Source organism: Colias eurytheme, chromosome 10 (genome assembly GCF_061535395.1).
Source record: "Colias eurytheme isolate Ceu_HAF_F1 chromosome 10, ilColEury1 Martin Lab GWU primary, whole genome shotgun sequence".
NCBI lineage: Eukaryota > Metazoa > Arthropoda > Insecta > Lepidoptera > Pieridae > Colias > Colias eurytheme.
The window spans coordinates 2,919,683-2,940,068 of record NC_142989.1 but is presented as its reverse complement, the minus strand read 5'-3'; the positions used below and the strand labels follow the sequence as shown (position 1 = coordinate 2,940,068).

At 31.6% G+C, this 20,386-nt stretch overlaps 2 protein-coding genes across 11 annotated transcripts in view; both read right to left on the bottom strand.

Moving 5' to 3' along the window:
• The window catches only part of LOC149905061 (uncharacterized), a 131,621-nt gene that overhangs the window by 62,584 nt on the left and 48,651 nt on the right, over window positions 1-20,386 (bottom strand). For 3 of the 10 annotated variants that reach the window (XM_090106115.1, XM_090106117.1, XM_090106118.1), the window contains exon 1: window positions 12,311-16,206. The exons of 2 other annotated variants lie outside the window; for them this stretch is intronic. In XM_090106115.1, the coding sequence (XP_089962241.1) occupies window positions 12,311-15,932 (3,622 nt within the window). In that variant the 5' untranslated portion in view covers window positions 15,933-16,206. Of the gene's footprint in view, window positions 1-12,036; window positions 12,095-12,310; window positions 16,208-20,386 lie in introns of those variants that run through there. 5 more of the 10 variants (XM_090106123.1, XM_090106125.1, XM_090106116.1 and 2 more) reach the window with 4 other exon arrangements.
• Window positions 8,312-11,632, bottom strand: LOC149905062 (uncharacterized). The gene is made up of 4 exons (XM_090106499.1): window positions 11,584-11,632; window positions 9,247-9,469; window positions 9,059-9,120; window positions 8,312-8,984 (listed from the first exon to the last, which is right to left on the bottom strand). Exons 1-4 carry the CDS (start codon window positions 11,630-11,632, stop codon window positions 8,944-8,946), a joined length of 375 nt encoding a protein of 124 aa, XP_089962625.1. The 3' UTR covers window positions 8,312-8,943.

Sequence of the window (20,386 nt, the reverse complement as noted above, 5' to 3'; positions counted from 1 at the left end):
TGCCTAGTTAATTTTCTACGTAAAATTTATTTTAAATTATGTCATATTATTTTTAGGCACCAGGAGGGAAGGGAGCAAATTTATTTTTCTTCCTTCCTTGTATGGATGTTTTTGACAATATATCATGCAGCAACTGAGCGCCGAGACAAACTTCAAAACGCAAAGGAATAGAATCCGCTATCGATACTAATTGACATAAGCGTATGATGTTTTGCTAAGGATTTGTTCACCCTACCAACGACGACGACGACCACGAACAAAATTTTCATCCAGTCGCAATTTAACAAAATTGTGCAAAACACAATTAGAATAAAATATTAAAATTTCCTGTCGTTCTGGTGCTTGGAATTTTTTTTTGAGATCAATGAATGAAAAAATAGTTTTTTCGTAGAAACGGTAAAATTATCTATAAAAAACTTCAAATACATTGTTTTCTAGGAGCCACCGTTTCTACGAAAAATCTATTTTTTCATTCGTTGATCTCAAAAATAAAAATTCCAATCACCAGAACGACAGGAAATTTTAATAATTTATTTTTAATTGTGTTTAGCACAATTTTGTTAAATTACGACTGGATGAAAATTTTGCTCGTGGTCGTCGTCGTCGTTGGTAAGGTGAACAAATTCTTAGCAAAACATCATACGCTTATGACAATAATTAGTATCGATAGCGGATTCTATTCCTTTGCGTTTTGACGTTTGTCTCAGCGCTCAGATCTTTCCTGTCTCACGCCTGTAGTAACTAAACCGTTTAGACCGTGCAATAAAAATTAAATTAAAAAAAAAAACTAACGCAACGAAGAAAAGTGCATAGAAAAAGGAATAAATAATTTTACAAACTTCCCGAAGATCTTTAAAAATAAATACCATTTTAAATATTTATAAAAATAAAAATGTTGTGTGGTATTATGAAACCACGGTAAAAGTGAAACTTAGGCACAAAATTATCGTATTTGATCGATAATAATTATCGTACGGTTCCGAACACTGCTTTATACCTACTCGGCAGCCGACCGTCACGCGACATGCGCTACACAGACCAAAAAGTTTGAGACGATGTAATAAAAGTTTCACTTTAAAAAAACAAAGTCATCGGGGCTGTCATACCATCATTATCATATCATATACAATTATATTTTTTTTATAATGGTACTTAATTTTAAAGATCGTCGGGAAGTTTGTAAAATTATTATTTATTCCTTTTCCTTCGTTGCGTTGGGTTTTTCTTTTTAATTTTTAAATTTTTAACTTCGGTTTCTTATTTTCATGTGATATTTTCAAGTGAGTTTTTGACCTCTACCTCCATATTAGAAAGAAAAAGAAAGAAAGAAAAGAAATTTATTGCCAAAAAAAAACACAGCCAAACACATTATAAAATTTATCTTACAATTAGGCAAACGGAGACAGCCTCAGCAAAATGCTGCACAAAAGCAGCGCTGATTTTCAGGCTGTACCGGCGATTGCGGTTACATTACATTCCTGCATCATATTGATATCTATAAGTTTGTTGCTCCTTGACATCTTTTAAGTTGGGCCGTAACCGTGCACAAATTGTAATGGATCACAGTGGCAAAAGAAGTGGTATCTTTAGGAAAAAAAAATTGCCAAGAGCCAGGCCTATGTGGCTTTGAGTAGAATTCAAAATTTCCAGGGTGTGGCTATCCTCCCGCTCCCATATCCCCCTCTTCTTTCACAGACTTTCAACCCTTCTCTTTCCACACCTAGTAAATGGCAGAACCGATTTTGATGTAAACCATATTATCTAATTATACCTATATATATTATGTACACGTCATATCCTGTCGTTTGATGCTCCATTTGGTTTATTTATCTAACCACTGTCACCCCTAAATGTAATAAACGGATGAACCGATTTCGATAAAACACGTTGCTCTTTTATATTTTGATATGCCGCTTGAGTATATTATTTGATCACATTCGATTATTGGTCATTCCCACTTTTACCGCTGTAATCTAATAAATGGATAAACCGAATTGGATAAAAATATAACTAATATTTTTTCCCACATTCCCACTTTTACCTCTATATACCTAGGTATAATAAATGGATGAACCGATTTTGATACACTTTATCTAAGAACCAGCGTCGGAAAATATGCTGCCTAACACGCATCTAATTCGTATTACCTGTTAGCGAGCTACGGTGGCACAAACAGACACAAATAGCGGTCAAACACTTATCACCCATCTTTTTGCGTCGGGGGTTAAAAATATAATACGACATAATTTAAAGGACATTTTATTTATAAAATTTACCTAGAAGTAAGCATAATTCTAATTTGACCCCTTCCCCCCTACTACCTCAGCTTACCCCTCCACCCTTGGGGACTTTCGATATGATCACCTGGACATTTATAAGGAATAACTGTAGCGTATAACAGATAACTTACGTTTTATCGTACACTGTATAGTGTACAATAGAATGCCTTAGCAAATGTTCGCCGTGAATACTTAAATGGTCATAACTTTTTTATTTACGAACCGATTAACATGAAATAAACACTAAATGTTAAATGAAGATTACTACAATATATTAATGAAAATCGCATCTAAATCGGATAAGCCGTTTCTGAGATTAGCGTGCACAAACATACAGAAAAACAGACAAAAAAAATTATAACTACAGTTTTGGGTTTGGGATCGATTTAATAATAACCCCTGCTATTTTTTTTACATATTTTTATTGTACAGACATCACTTTTCTAGAATTTTATTATATATATTGATTGACCACGCGCAAGGTTACTAATTTCCACTACATCCTCACGCAAATCGTCAATTTTTATGAACATTGAATCTGTAAATAAAAAAAAATCAAAAGATAAGTACCTAATTTTATTAAAAAGCTACTAACAAATAAAGTTTTATCAAGAACTAAAGTGACCTTCTTTGGGCGTATAATATAGTCTTGTAAAAGTTATACATAAAAATAAAATTTCATCATTTTCTTATTTTGTCATAACTTTAACTAATTAAAAACATGAGTATAACTATATAATTATAATAAACAATAAATATAAAAGCTACAACTTACCTTTTGTGGGAACGCAAGAAGGCGAAAATTAAAAAATAGCCGAAGATTTTTAAAAATGTAACCAATGAACACAATCACTGTTATCTACTATTACCCAAAGAGAATACAAATACTACGTCTATTACCTATATAACTGTAATGGTGTCTTGTTTGACATCAAATAATAAACATCTACCCTCACTTATAAAAATTTAGTATATTCACATGAAATATAAGCGCACCTGAAATGGACTCTGGGAAGATATGAATTATTTATTTAACTTTAAAAAAAACAACCTCACCAACATCATAATTCATAATATTTAAATTATGAATTTCCAAGGAGCGTTAATATTATGTAAATTGATTTAATTTTAATGAAATCTCATAGATGGCGCTGTTTTAAATTTGTCTTTATACTACTAAGATTCATTATACTGTTTCTCTGCCAAAATTACTTAAATGATGTAGTTTTTATAGTGTAAAGGTAGACAATAGTATGGCTTACTCAAAAACAACATTTAAACATGAGTCTTTATATTGTACGCTGTCGTAGTACACGGAATACGTAAGAAAAATAAAGGTTCACAGCTCCTCCCAGTGTTGCCACATGCCAAATCGATAAATCTGGATATAGTAGTCTAAAAATCTGTATAAAATCTGTATGAAATCAAACCGTAAGCTGTTTAAAATCTGAATGGTATGTTTGTTAAAGAAAACATTGGATTGTACTTAAAACTTTATTGATTAAAAAAATACATACTTTTATTCATTTTATTAATCAATTTCTTGTGAACATTGAGCTTAAAACATGGCTCGTTATTCAATAATTGTTTTGTCAAAATTAGCCCCTCCATCGTTTCGGTGCCTAAATGGTTCCTGGTTTTTGTTTTAATTAAATTAATAGATGAAAAAATCCTTTCATGTAATCAGAAAACGTAGTCGACTCGTAATCATCGTAATGAACGAATGATTGATTTGCAAACATTAAAAAGAAACAAATACATTCATTCGTTAACAAAATACATGTTTCGGGAAATCCCCCAGAAGAATATACAATTATTGTTTGTTTGTTCCTAGGGAAATCCCCGATGTACGCCATGAATGTTGCCGGATTTAAACAACTGTATAAAAATAATATACTTAGATAATGGATTATTTTATCATAGTAGTGTCCTTATCCAGAAAAGGTTTTAACAAATGTATAAAATTTACTTTGCTTATCAATTATTTTATCATAGTTAGTGTCCTTTACCTAAAATCTGTATAAAAGTAAAGCCAAATCTGTAATCTGTATAGTGGTCTTAAAATCTGTATAGATACAGATAAATCTGTATATATGGCAACACTGGCTCCTCCCCCGAAGGTGATAGCATGATAATATGTATATAACAGCCTGACCCGACCTGTTAGTAATATTCATGCAAAATTTGAAGTAAATCCGTGCAGTACTTTCTGAGATTAGCCTGGACAAACATACAGACAAACAGACAAACAGACAAACCGACAAACAGACAAACAGACAAAAATTCTAAAAACTATGTTTTTGGCTTCTATATCGATTATAGATCATGGATTATGTATTCTTTTAAAAAAATATTCAATGTACAGTTTTGACTTTCCTACGATTTTATTATATGTATAGATAATATGCAACATGAGTATGTAAATGTAAATGTTTTCAAAAACTGTAGGTAATGTTAGAGGAGAGTAACGCGTAGGTATTATTTTTATTCTGGACAGAAAATGTTTTCAGGCATCATTCCTACATAGAAATACATGTGTGTATTAATATTTGACATATTATATTGAATCGAATTATCTATATGATAGAGTTCATTTTACTGCCTAACATAGAGCCATACCAAATTATAATATAATTATTCGGTAGAGCTTAAATCGCACAAAACGATATCATCATACTGTTGAAAACAGCAGATCCTGCACTTGAAATTGTAGTGGATTATAGCATAAACCTAGATAGGTAGTTTTCTGAGTTTTACAAGTGGAAATATTAATAGGCTTATGCTAAATCCTCGATAATGTTTAAAATACAAGTTGACCCGGCAAACGTCGTTTTGCCTTACTATTATCATTTAAGGGCATGAAATACAGATTTTACGGATTTCCAAACCTACCCAATTACCAATATGCAAACCAAGTTTCATGAGAATCGGTCAAGCCGTTTCGGAGGAATTTAAATTATTTATTATTATTTAAAAAACGCGGGAATTTTATATATTAGATATTGTTCTCCTACCTATAATATTGTACATCTATAAAGTTACCTACAAAGACTTTTACTACCTGTATCTTTACGATAGTTTAAAACAGGCTTCAGATAAGTCATTGTAAAGCGGGATTTATAAGGAAATGAGATATTAACCTCGATTTAGTGTGATGGCGCTAGCGTTAGTTATTACGGTCCCATAAGATCGTAGATGCCCGTTTATTGTTCGTATCATATCTCACTCTGGCACTTGGTAAGGGTTAACGATTAGATTTGTTATTGTAAAAGCACTATTTAATACGAAGGCAGGCGTCCAGGGCGCGTTGGGCCTGTTATTAATTTAGCCGCAGCTCTAATTAATCTTAGCTGTTGTGGATTCACAGCTACCTATGTTTGGATGAATTTTGACTTTACGAGTTTATACATTAAATGTACACTTTGTGTTTCGGTTTATTTGAGATTATTTATTAAGGTAATTTTGATATGATTCATACGTATAACAAAACAAATCATAGTTTTTTATTCGTATTTAACGATAATAAAATTCTATTTTTTATTATTATTTTGAACTGATCAGTGTCGCTGTGTATTTTTTAGACACTTTGTACTTGATTCTTTCCTTTTTAGACTTAAAAAAATATTATAACGCATTATAATAAAATATAACAACGTATAAAATTAATAAAGTTATAAAGAGACATTTTAGTATGTTTCATTGATATTATTAAGATGGACGCTCACGACATCTAACGATGATCTACAGCACTTCTTGAAGTACGTCTCTTGTACAACAGATGGCGCTGATTCTAGAAAAACTTCATAAACAATGCCCTCAAATAAATGAACAATGTGAAAATTATAGCAATTCATGTTATCCGAAACTAAGCTTGGCTATTAATTGAAATATTTATATGCATTACTGAATTATAGACGAGGTAATTAAAATCATTAGACCGTCAAATTAATTATGAATTTATATTATGATGATATTCAGTTCTAGCATAGATATGATATTGCATTATATTCGTATATTGTCATCATCGGACTTCAAACTTTATGTTTTTATAATGTATAGAACAATTATAAAGAATAGAAAAAAATTCCATCATTATCAATTTGAACTTTCGTCTTTTGCCGTACCGAGGCATGATTTTTTTTTATATAGCCTACATTTATAAAAGAGAACATTGTTTACATTATTCATTAAACCCTGTGATATTATTAAACCATTCAATTTAAAAATTAACTTCAGCTTAAATATATCGTAAGTATTTTAGTACCATGATGTACGTGTCTAAGTTATTTTTAATGATAAAATGGGGACAGGGCTAAAATTATATTTATACTTAACAAAAGCCCAATCTTGGCCAAGAGCTGAGCTAAATATATACTTAACTAGCTGGAGCCCGCGAGTCCGCCTAGTTCCCGGGTAAGAACCTATGCTAATCCAAACAACTTTCTCTGAACTGTGCAGTTTTAATTCATAGAGATATAATAGGTATCATAATAAACAGATTTTGTAGAAATCATAGTCCACTCACATTAAGCCAATTCAACATCGATATATATCGTACAATACTGTAATCAGAACATAATTACATATTCCTGGCTATTGAGAAATTCCACTGAATAAAACAGGCGCAATCGAATGAGAATATGCTTCCATATCGAATGTAGAATCTTTAGAGATATAAGGAAAGCTATAAGTATATAAAAGCAACAAATACATAGGGATAAATAAATTATCTGAATTAATAAATTGACTATTATAATATTGAGAAAAAGTAGTTACTTTTTTCATAAAGCGATATCGCTGTCGGTCTGATTAATTAAAAAATAATTTGGTAGCAAACAAACAACAGAATATTTCCATAGTTTCGAACTTCTTTGCCAATATTCAGATTCTCTCGAATTGCAGGAACGTATTGTCGTAGCCGCCAAATAACAGCCAATAAACACAATAAAAGTGTTTGTTCATATGCGTCAATAAACATCACCAATGCTTCACATCCGTCATGAAATTGTTTCCTGTATGCCTAACCTTTACTCATTAGGGACTTTGTATCAAATAATTTAGAATTGCTTTTCCCGGGCGGGGTTCCTACATATTCATTTGAAATACAAATTAGTTTATATAAGAATGAGAATGCGACTCATCAATTATAATTTAACCTAATGGCATAATATAGAAATTGTATATTATAGTATAATTGACTTTGACCCCGTATACTATGTGTATTATGCTGGCACCTTCATCTTGAGTTAAGACGATACACAAAAAAAAATCCACTGCTTGGCGGGCGGAGTCTAATAGCTCGCTATCGCGAACGCGGGTGTGCGCGAAGTCATTCTTGCAAACTCGCCGCGCTGCCGCTGGCCGACTCGGGACAAACATGTATGGAGTCGTCATACAGTTATAATATTGTTATACATATATTTAATTGTTGATTTATTGGTTTTATTTTCTTGCTTATAAACACAAAATTATCTTCTTTTTAACAACTACTTAGACATTATTAATAATTATTAATTACATATTATTATTTCGTAATGTTTACTTTATTACAAAATAATACAGGTTATAAATAATCTTTAAAATAACAAAAAATATTGTTACACTGAAAAAATGAAATGGTACCTAATTACGCGGACTACTGAATTGATTTAGATAGAATTTGATGCTGACGTAGATATTACATCATGCCCAGAAATGAAAGGTACTATTTCTGAAAGAAGTTATAAACCCTAATTCTTCTCAGTCAAAGTCAAGAGTGGAAGATATCACTAATACAGTAAAACTGATGCGAAACTTTGGATGTTAATTTGTATATTTTTTTGTTAGTTGTTACTTAATCACGTCAAGACTACATTACCAATTTTGATAAAATATAGCTAATTGCCTGGATTTACACATAGGATACTTTTTATCCGAACTGAACACTTCTGTGGGATAAAACAGGATTCACGATATAACCTAATTCCACGCGGGTAAAGCCGCGGTCGGAATGATATTTTTTAAATAAAAAAATTGTTTAAAAAAAACACAAAATATATTGACGCATGTATTTATTTTTTGCACTCTATTATAATTGTAATTATTCATTACAAATAATCAAAATAAAATAGCCAGAACAAAGTTAGGCCCTGGTAGGATAGGTAGGCAGGTACAGCAATGTGAGACGAACACCGACTTATTTATACCAATAATAATGTATTATAAACATTAAATTAAGTTTACTTTCTAACAACAAAAATACATAATAATATTAGCTAATGTGAAAACGAATCAACCAATCATCCCACAACAATGAAATGTGCACACAAATATTCATCCAAATCGGTTCATGTGATTAGGAGGAGTGACTGCAGCGCCATCCTCCGGGCCCAATTGTGTTTCCAGATCACCCAGGAACTCAATTTAATATACTTACACAAAATTTTTCGAAATGAAAACTCACATTACTATGTAAATATGAATATAAACCGGTTTTAGTACTAAGCAATTTCCCGCACAGGTGTAGTAAGTATAAATGAAATAAATATCAACATCAAATTCTTTATACAACATACTTATCTACCACCTACTAAGAAATTCTTGAAATTTTTTCGTATTTTTTTAAATATAATACTACTCCAATGAGCTCCTGTTCCATATTACGGCCACCATACTTCCACTAAGTTCACCATGATTTTTTATTTCTTTGCACTTTGTTGCTTTTTGCTAAAAATGGAATCATGCGATAAAACCAGTAGAGCGTTGATAACATACATTTTTGACTGAATAAAGGTACTTACGAAGGAGTGGGTTCACATTGTGAACAATCAGTGGGTTTATTTTCCTTCTGGATTCCGGATTTCTGAAAAGATTATTTATGCTATAAATGAAAAAATCTTACACATACGTTATGTACTTAAAACAGGGGTACATATCAAACATCGTCTATAATACAATTATCATCAAATTTAAAATAAAACCAACTTACTTCATTAATTTGTTCCAATTGTAAGCATTCTTTTTCCTCCAACCTTTATGTTTCTTCTTCTTATTTTCTTTATTGTCCCCATTTGTCTCATTTTGTCTTATCGTGTTGTCACCCTTTTTTACGATTGCGCAAGCGACACAAGTTCCCCGTGTGACGGCCGTAGCGGGAATGACTCGTGCAGCGATCGGGGTAGGAAGGTACAGGGCGGCTCTCGCTATATTGGCTGGTCAGGCGCTAATTTCAAGTATTTCTTGTTTATTTCAAAACCATCGCATATTTCAAAATTCTAACACGGTAGACGTATAGGTTGTATATTTTATAGTTAATATCCAAAAAGTCGTAACTTTACGTTTGTTATTTTGAAGATGCCAGAGATTAAAAAAAAAATAACAATGAGAACTTTGTATTTTCTTTCTATCGAGAAAATATCATGGAATCATGTTTCTAAAACGGTAGACGTATTGTGTTACTATTGAACTTTCTTGTCAAGAATTTTCATCACGACAACTTTAATAATATAAAAATTACGAAGGTTTAAAAAGGGCCGTAAATGTTAGAAAAATTAATTCATCACCTTAAAGATGATTAATTAGTCGTTCTTTGTTGATTTAGTAAAACATTAAGCTTAAAGTTAAGGTTCTTACTCTACTCTATTGTACTCTCTAGCTTTCATAGAATTTATATTTCGTGTTTTAGTAGACAAATAAATGCAGTCGCTTCAAGTGCAACAAAATGTGTAAATGTTGTCTCAAGGTTGTACCAAACTTTAACCAAATAAAAAATCGTACAAATCCGCCTATTAGCATAACCCATACATACTAACGGATGCAACACAAAAATGCAAACTCGTATTTTACATAAACTATGAAAACTGAGACCGCGTTTACCACGACGAATAAGCGTGACCATACTTAATGACAGGCAACAAAAGTGTTCATGAAAAATGATCTATTACAAATTATTTTTAACGTTGACGTAAAACAAATCAGCTTGCCAATACCCCATAACTATTTGTTGCAACTAACTACCATCTTTACGGCTGAATGAAGCGCCAAGTATAAGTAAGATACTAGTCATTGCCAGAAAATGGAACATCTTAGTCTATAGTTATTTTTAGTTGTATCAATGGTTACGCAAAGCAGCGTAATCGATTCCAAATACACTCCTTTATCAGGTGAACTTTCTTTAAACTATTCATTTAAAAGGTAGTCTTAAATAAATTTCACATCACATGTTCTAAATAAATTTATTGGTTGTCAAATAAATGTTAAATACTAAATAAATAAAAAAATACTGAAGTGTAATAAAACAATGTACAAACAATGCACAATTTAATGAAAATATGCCAGTCGGCGGAAGCATTATCATCAAATAGGTAATGATAATGAAATGAAACACGAAATTTGTTTTTTTGAATTCTAAAAATAACCATTAAATAAAAATTCAAACCAATACTTTCATTACGATTTTAAAACTTTCCTTTGTAATCCAAATAAATCTAATAATTGTTTACATTTCAATCAATTATATTATTCTGAATGAGAATTTTTTATTAAAAGGAATATGAAAAGCAATTTCATGTAAACGTTTCAGACATATTATTATATCACATAGTTATATCTTTGGTTATTTTCATCTAGTAATTGAAATTCCATAATAGCCGCGGGCTATCAGAGGGGCTTAGATTAATAATTTAGAGTGAACACTACGTCCGAACTCCGATCTCATCAATATCATCATTATGTCACTTCATCACAACCGAATTTAATTGGAATTTATGTCTATGTTACGAGATGAATATGTGGAGAATTATCAGACATCCATATTTTTATTTGAGTAAACACTCAATTTAACACTATTATTATTCGATGATTTTATTATTTGTATGCAAGCTGCTATTTATATTTTCATGTTTTTGCAAACATGTAGGAGTCAAATTATGACATAAATACTGACATTGCACTGAGAACACTATTCTAAAATGCAAACTTTGTGCACGAAATGTAAATATGTATTTACAGTCGAGTCACCAAGGGCCATTTAGAACGAATATAGATGATCCAAATATTTTCACGGGCATCGCTCTTTATCTTGTACGATTTCTGTTGAAAATTTGGCAGCAGAGCGTGTAGTATTTAATTTTTTATCTGATATAATTCTCGGTGATAACTTACACGGCGATAAATAAGGATGAAGCAACAAATGTGGATTTTGTACGTCAATAATGACTCTGTTTGCGCAGCGAGTTCGTCAATACGATGATAACACAGTTATCTAGCAAATGCTAATTTCCATTTGCAAACAAATGTCTATCGCATTTCGCACATCTATTATTACCATTTACAGTATGTAATGCAATATGCGCGCCAATACCGTTGCACTCCATTCAATAATTCACGGAATCGCAAGCTTAGAAAGTAACGTACCTAATTATAACATTAATTAATTATATGTGTATTTATTTTGTATTGAAACGAAAAAGTATTACCGCTTATATTAATGTACACGAGCTAGGTAAATTTAACTATAAACATGTTTACGTTTTTAGTTTATATGTGATTTTGAATTGAGATTTTTATATAAAAAAATATTTAAAGGAATGGTTTTAAGCATAAATACGACTATGCAGTATTAAGGTATGACATCTATATTATGTTTGTACAAACATGATACAGGTTAAAATGACTCTACATCTTCCATACCTAATAAATATAATATTATTAAAGCTTATATACAATTGGTAAAAATTTTGCATAGAAATTGTGAAATATACAATTTAGTTTAGCTTACCTGTTTCATTATATATTTGCATTAGGAGTATTCTTCTATTCATATAACTATCACACTAATAACAAAAATACTATCACAATAACAACCATGCCAGCTAAAACATGCTAATCAAAAATATAAATTAGTATTCGAGTATCTACTATAAATATAAAAGGTTCTACGTGTCACTTTTAACGAAATAGTCTCATGATGAATTTAGTTATTGTTAATAGTAAAATTATCACTGCACACATAATCACACCATGCGATGATGCTTCATCAGTATCCGACTCACCAGGACTGCTACTTTTATCATTTTTATCTTTCACTGTAAAGTTCACAAAGTCTTGCAAATGATTAGGAAGTTTTTTCACGTCTTTTTCTTCACCCGAATCAATCACTTTAATTTTGTGTTCAATCACTTTTGGTTCTCTATATGTATTTTTATCACTGTCCCTTTCATCCTCCGTTTCAGGATCTTTAAAACCAAGTTTATTCCATCTTTCCTTAGCTCTATCGATAAACTCTTTTTCAATGCGATTATTTACTTTATGTTCAAAATATTTCAGTTCAGACTCACTTTTGGAGTATGTGTTATTATTCAGAGCATGTGGCGGTTTGGTAATTTTGATAATTTTTTGTTGTTTCCGTTGCTCTCTCTCAGCCATTTGATTAACATATTCGGAATACATTTTGTTTCTTACTAATTCTTCTTCACTTTTACTAAAAGCAGACGATAATTTACCGCTTTCCATTTTCGGAGTAGATTTTGATATGAACGTATTATCATAAAGCTGTCTACTATTGTGTGTGTTTGAATTAAGCCAAGATTTATCATGAGCTTCTTCATCTAATATCATCGGTGCTCTGGGACCTCTTCTTTGAGGTGGTTTAACACGATCATTTTCTAATCTATAGATTTCAGCTTCGACTTCTTTCTCCTTTCTTAGTATATATTCCATTTGTTGGTCACATAAATCTTTAGGTAAGGATGGTCGCCGTGGATAAAATTCATCTCTGGCTTCTTTATAAATATCATTATAATGTCGGTGCATATTTTGAATAGAAGAGATATCATCTTCTATCTCTTTACTTAAATTTCCTGTTGAGTAGTGGAAATATTTATTCTCATTTTTAACAGATTTAAGTGAACTTTCTATAAAGTTAGATGACTGATTGCATTCATAAAATGATGATGAAAATTTTCTTGGCTTAGGGGGTGGTATAGGTTTGAATGAATTAGAATGATCATACTTAAACGGTCTTTTAGTTTCGTCGTCGCTTTTGGTGAAAGTATCATTCACATTTTTTACATTCATTTTAGACAACGACGATAGGTTGTTTATACCAGCGTTCCACACTTTATTGTTACTTGTAATATTTTCCTTTGAGTCAGTCATTGAAGATGGACGTAATAATGCTAATAGACGACTTCCAGTCTGCGATTTAAATGGAACATTAATAATATCTTTGCTATCTTTGTCTTTATCACGTAAATCTACGGATATCTTGTATTCATTATTTATGTGTTCTGTTTGTTCTTTTGCTGAAAACGTGTTTGTTTTCTCCATCAACATTTTTTGAGATGGTGATAGGCAAACGCGAGATGGTATAGAAACTGATTTTGTATTATTTTGAGATTCATCATGACTAATTCTTAAAGATGAATTTCGAGGTTGCACCGGTGGAGGAACTGCTTTGATTTTTGACTCTGTTACAGAAGTTTTTGGAGATGGCTTTTTATGTAATTCATTTTTATTGCTAACTTTGTCTACTGGCTCCCGAAATTTATTGGCTTCCAATGTAAGATCACTCATTTTTTGCAAACGTTCTGATACATTCGCCAATTCTTCCAATATTTGTTCACCATAAGGTAATTTACATATTGTTCCTAAGCATAAATCTCGCAAAGATGGCGTTTTTAAGTCTGTGGTTTGTGCTTCATCTTTACCTTTCATAGAATTATCTTTGATAGTTTCAATGACGTCTTTAACGTGACTTTCTGTTTCTTCTAAATGTTTAAATTCATTGTTTGTTGTGCTGAACTCATCAGATTCATTGCCTGGAATATCGTTGAGAGAAGAACATTTTGGGTTATATTTCGCAGTGCATTGAGAAGAACCTACACTACTAGATGAATCCTGACGAACTAGTGGCTCATTTGAATTATCATTGACACTTTCTGAATCGGAAATAACTTCTTTTATTAAATTATTTATTGCATCATTTAATTCACATTTTAAAACTTTTATTTCAAGATCATACTGATCCACAACTTTTTTTGATTCAGATCCATTGTTTTCTTTAAAATTATTATTTATATGTGAGTTATCTTCATGGTTTTGATTTTTAAAAACTAGCGGATTAGGTCCTTCTTGCTCTTCATAATTATCAATTTCTTTAACATATAAATCGGTATTTATAACATCCGTAGATAAAACAACTATCTCATGGCCGTCTATTTCATTTAAAGAATTATCTTGCTTTGTTTCTATAATGTTATTTCGAGAGTCATTTTTAATTTCATGAACACTATTATCAGCCAATATCATTTTCTCAACTTCATTAGAGTTTTCAGATTTTGACCTAAAATTATTTTTAAGAAACGTATCTGTATCTGTTACTTCAATAGTTGGAGTTATTATTCGAACGGATACGTCGCTTTCTTCGTTATTTTCATCAATATCATTAATATCATATGCAGAACTAGTACTACTGGATGAGTCTGTTAAATAAACAATTTCTGCTCCGGTTACTGATTCTAACTGTTTTGTGGACCAAGCTCCTCTTGCTTCAGAAATTTCAGGATCTTTGATTTGAGCGCCTACACGTATACACTCTTGCGGTATAAGATTTGTAAATATTTTTGTGCCTTTATTTGTGCTAAATTTACTTTTACTATCAGATGTTATTTTGAAAACATCGTCATCTAACTCGTCCGTGTCACTTTTATTTTCATTTAAATATGAATGACGACGTGATGTAGCTGATGATTCTCCACTAACTTCTTCATCGATAACATGTAACGATCTGGGTGGCCCAAGTCTAGGAATAAAATTATCCTCAGCGAATCCTTTTCTTCTTAAGCGTTGTTTAATTTCACGTTCAACCATTTGTTCTATTTCAGTTTTAATTTCCAAACAACTGGGATCTATACCTTGATTAGATGATAAATCTAAACTTTGCAGATATTTGCGTAAGCATCTTTCTTCCTCAGGGCTCATAGACTTAGTAAGTTCACATTGCGCTACATTAAGGGGTATCGTTGTAATAGATAATGCTCCAGGTACAGTATCTTCTTGTTTTAAGGATTTTAACTCTTCCAGGTCAGCAGTATTTTCCCATTCAATATTAGGCTCCACTTCAGCAACTAAAACATTACTAGCGTCAACAATTACTAAGTTACTACCGGCTTCACACTTTTCTCCGTCATCTGAAATTTCTACTATAGTAGGTTGATCATCATTATCAACACTTTTACTTTTAACGTTGTTTTTTAATTTAGATTTTACTTTAATTGTCTTTTCAGGAGATTCTACTTTATATTTTTCAGTTATTTTTATTGTTTCTTCCGTAGCGTCACTTTTTAAAGCTCCTCCTGCTTTTTCTTGAGTATTTAAATCATCAGTATCATGTTTTATTTCTTCTGTATAGGAAACAAGCAAGCCTGATAACAATTTCTGTGTTTTATCATCACCAATATTTTCTTCAGATGCCTCCGAGTATTTATTTGAGGTTATTTCTTCTGTTTTTGCGCTAACATCACTCTGACTTGGACTCGGTGGACTCAATGGAATATCTTCAACTTTCTCTGTTTCATTAGAAGAAACAATTTGTATATTATTGTTAGATTGATTTTGATTTTTATTTCTTCTCTTATTTCTATTATTCTTACGTCTCTTCGGTTTATCCGGCATCTTAATGTGAACTAAACACTTGCACTTTTATCACTGATAAGTAAAGGGCAGTAAACAACGCACACACACGAGCACTGAATCGTTTTGTAAATAGTTCGCGACACCGGGCACTAGCACTGTGACTAAATTGACGCTATGAATACGACGTTGAGCGTTTGCGTTTCTTTTTTACAATAACACTGTCGAGATAAAAGATAAACTTCGTATATGGATCGTATGAATTTTATGATTTGCGAGCGATAGCAAAGCGCGGCAGTCGTACGCCCGTTCGGCGATTTACTAATAATTATAAATGGGTTGAAGTGCGCAGGCGCAGACTTATTTTTATGCCGTGTACACTGCGCGCGCGGCGATCGGCCACGAGGGAAGACCGTTCGGGCCGCCGGCTGTTCTGTACTAGGTACCTAACCAATGTATTAGCAGCAGACATGATTTAAATTATTACTAATTAAAATTGCAAAAGCGTTCCTTGCCCTTTTCGGGTGTACATAACGGAGAAAAACTAACAAACAATAGGCTATTTGAATTATATTAGGTTTGGACGGAAGTCACTTGGGTTTGTTGTATGTATGTTGTTTTCACGTTCATTTGATGTTCTATCAATTTCAACTAGAAGGATGTAAAATATCTAAAGTAAAAATATTTTTTTCTATTACTTAATTTATGCTCTATATAAAATACAAATATGTAAACAATATATTTACTATTTGTTTACATATTTACACACATTGCCTAGGTAAAGTTTCGCACAAAACAGTCGTAACTAAAACAACGAAAGCGAGTTTTAAATTCGTTGTACAAGGTCTAATCTAATTACAAAAAGTATAATACTTACGTAAAATTAAAACGTATTTTCCTATCTTTCTTTATCAATAATGCAGTTGTGTGATTAAAATATATAAGCATTGAAACATTATATAAAAAATAAGATAAGGAAATATGTGATTACAATTATTTCGTTAAGCGTGGGCTAAAAGTGGAACAATTGGCTCCTATATCTAGACTTGCAGGTCATCTAGACTGATTGAACACTTCCAGTGTCCTATGCCTGTATTGTTCTATATGCATTGAACTCCTGCAATTTGCATTCAGTCACAAATGCCATACAACGTTAACAACATTGGTTTGGTTATCTACCAATTTACAAAGACTATGTGTGGAATGTGGATCTGACTAGTTTAGTTTTGATATGATTCTGCATTTTCATCTGCAAATTCGTATACATTTACTAAACAACATAACAATACACAAACAACCAAAAAGGATTTAAATTAGCGAACGAACTAAATGCTGCCTTGAATACAAAATTCCCAAGAACAATGTTTCGTTCACAAATAAACGTAATGTTTAATACACTTGTCCTCACTATATATTCACTTAATACATAAAGGTAGGTATTGTATTATTTTAAATCTATTTTACCGTACTGTATATTTAGAAACAACAGAAGATAAAAATAACAGTTTGTATCGATGTTGCTTTTAGATGTACAGTGTGGATTCACATTAATGAACGAATATAGGTCAAGACTTGGTAAAAGGTTTTAAATATAAAACCATTACATTAGCTGCGTCATGTTATTCTATTATATACTAATAACATAATAATTGTTATTATTCAATGCAAAAAATAGAAGACCATTTCTTCTTTTATGACCTGAATTATATAAATAATATCGGAAAATGCTGTCCTTGCAAAGTTTTCATTTCTACACAAACATTTATCAAAGTTATATTTATATTTCTGGCATTGGTTTTGGGGTCAGCTTCAAACAAAAAGATACGTTTATTTTTTCTAGTAGGTACTTTTCCTGTTCAAGCCAACTTTTCAGTTTGTATTGTAGATCGCTTTGTTACCCACCCAGAAGGGTTTTATCATCTAAATTATACCTAAAGCTACGGTCTTATAAATACTTAATCGTATTTTTGTAATTTGATGTGATTTTTTGTAATCAAAACTTTCATATCCAGTGAGTCAACGTTAATAATACACTGAAAATCACAGCAATGCGTTTTACAGGAGCAAATGTAATAAATCAAGCTCGGAGGGGTGACCTTCCAGAAATATCCAGTTTTGACGCGTCGTCTCGCTTTCTGCAGAACAATAAAAGGCTGATATTTGTTTGCGACTAGACTGTAGGCGACTGTGGATAAACATCGGACATCGGATTTGCGATGCATGACATAATCGCCTCATAGATCCGGGCCAGCGTGCCAAAAACGCACAGGCGATAACTTCTATAGCAGTTTTTTGGCACACATTCAAAGGGTAATAAGGTAATTGTGCCGACTGAATGTATGAACCACTTATCACGTTTTTATTGCACGCGATGAATTGATGCATTTCATTATAAATAATCTCATCGTTGTTGATTGCGGTTGCTTTATTACGGTGAGAATACAACGAACGGTTCGATTTATTTGGGTTATAATACATATTATGATTGATTGATATTTACACAGTTTAAAAACGAAAATGTTTTAAGGGACATTCCTTTCTTGTTTTTTGGATATTCATTTATTAGAATTATACTTGAAATACAAACTTTACTAAATAAATGTTATAAAACGTACAATCTGCATTGTCTTCGTGTACGAGTAGAAAAAAGCACCAAGCCAAGCACGACTTGAAAGGTTTTGTTAAAAATTTAATAGATTAGGTACCTATTTGTTATAACCGAGGGATAAACCTTTTTTAATATTACCAAAAATAATTAATGCATACGTGGATCGAAGTCTTCTGTAATTTATACTCGATGTATCGAATATACTCGGTATTTTTAACTGCCTTCCCTCACTTTGGGCTTCCGTGAAATCAATATTTTCCATAATTTTACCATAATAGTAGTGCACGATGATTAATGCAATTTTGTTTTGTTCTTTTCAGCAAGTATTGCTATATTTCAAAGCTTATTTAGACTTTTATAGATCAGCTCTACATTCGCCTCGTAATAAAGCCTATTCTTATTAGATTTTTCTGTTTAAAGCATACATGTGCTTAAATAAAACTTACACGCACAGGCTCTATAGCTACAATTATTAAAACTATGTACAGATAAAATGAAAAGTTAATTTTATTCAGTTATATTCGCATTGGCGACGAGCGGTCACTGCATGTAAATCGGATTATACTTGCTAAACACGAGTTATCCAATTACCTAGGTGCTAGCTTCAGATGCCCTGGGAATACAATGAGATACTGAACTGTGGATCCCGGTATAGGAGCAAATTGAAGATATTTCGTGTCTTTTCCTTGTAAGATAAACAATACAAGTATTAAGTGTTGTTGAGATGATACATTAACCTTATGCGTTGTTTTTTTAATAATTCGGGAAATAATAACTAGGTATATTTAAAAAATAATGATTAAGTACCTAATTTGTTTACAAATTAATTTTATCAATAATTGAAAGCAGAAAATATATAAACTCTCAGTAGTTAATTTTTTATATTAATTTTAAATTAATATCATCATACATTAATTTGATATACCGATGTTCTTTCGGTTTGCATTCGAATACGAGGAAATAGTTGAAATAATTTTTTCCCATAATATTTGAAGCTTTATGAATTCGCGTTTCATATTGCAATATTTGCACGGACATAAAGGCATTAATGATTCAATTAAAACAAAATATACATTTGTACACGGATGTAATTAAAAGAGAAATATTTTAATATTTCGTTGTTTTGTAGCACTGTTGTTTTAATATAAAAATAAAGATATAATATGTATATGTATAGGAATAGGTAAGTACACGTGAAGGTAATTTATTTTGTTTTAAGCATATAGAATATAACATGAAGAAAATTAAGCTTTTGTACCCTAAAGTTTAGGCACTTTCAAGGATTTTCACGAGTAAATTTTTGACGTGACAACGTCTTATAATTCGATAAAGCCGGCTGCACGCACGAAAAAACATGACTCATGCGGCGTTACCTCGCTATGAGGCGTTCCATGTAAGGCTTGAGGTGCAAGCGAGAGCGCGGAACGAGCGACAAAGAAGCACAATCGGCCGTTGTCACGTTCAACTATCGTCAGTAAACCGACTTTACAGACAACCAATTTTTTATATAGTTTTTAACACAAGCTATTATTAAAAACTCAATCAAAGTATCACAATTATTTACACTTCAATCGAGCAAAGACCCAAGAATTATAATTTAAATGTATAATTGCGTGAATAATGTTCATTGTGCTAATTGAAATGCGAGTGGAAAATATGAATAATTACAGTAACCTCATTTTATTAGCAGTAATCATAGATCGTTTGAGTTTCATACATTTATTCAAATCTTAATAATCTATAAGACGCAAAGGTGATTGACTGATTGATCTATCAATACACAGATTAGTTTTAATAATTACATCTTCAAGGAAATAAAACAAGTGATTAAAGTCCGCATCATGAAAATATATTTTGACCACGCGGCAACATTAAGTATAGAGCTAGA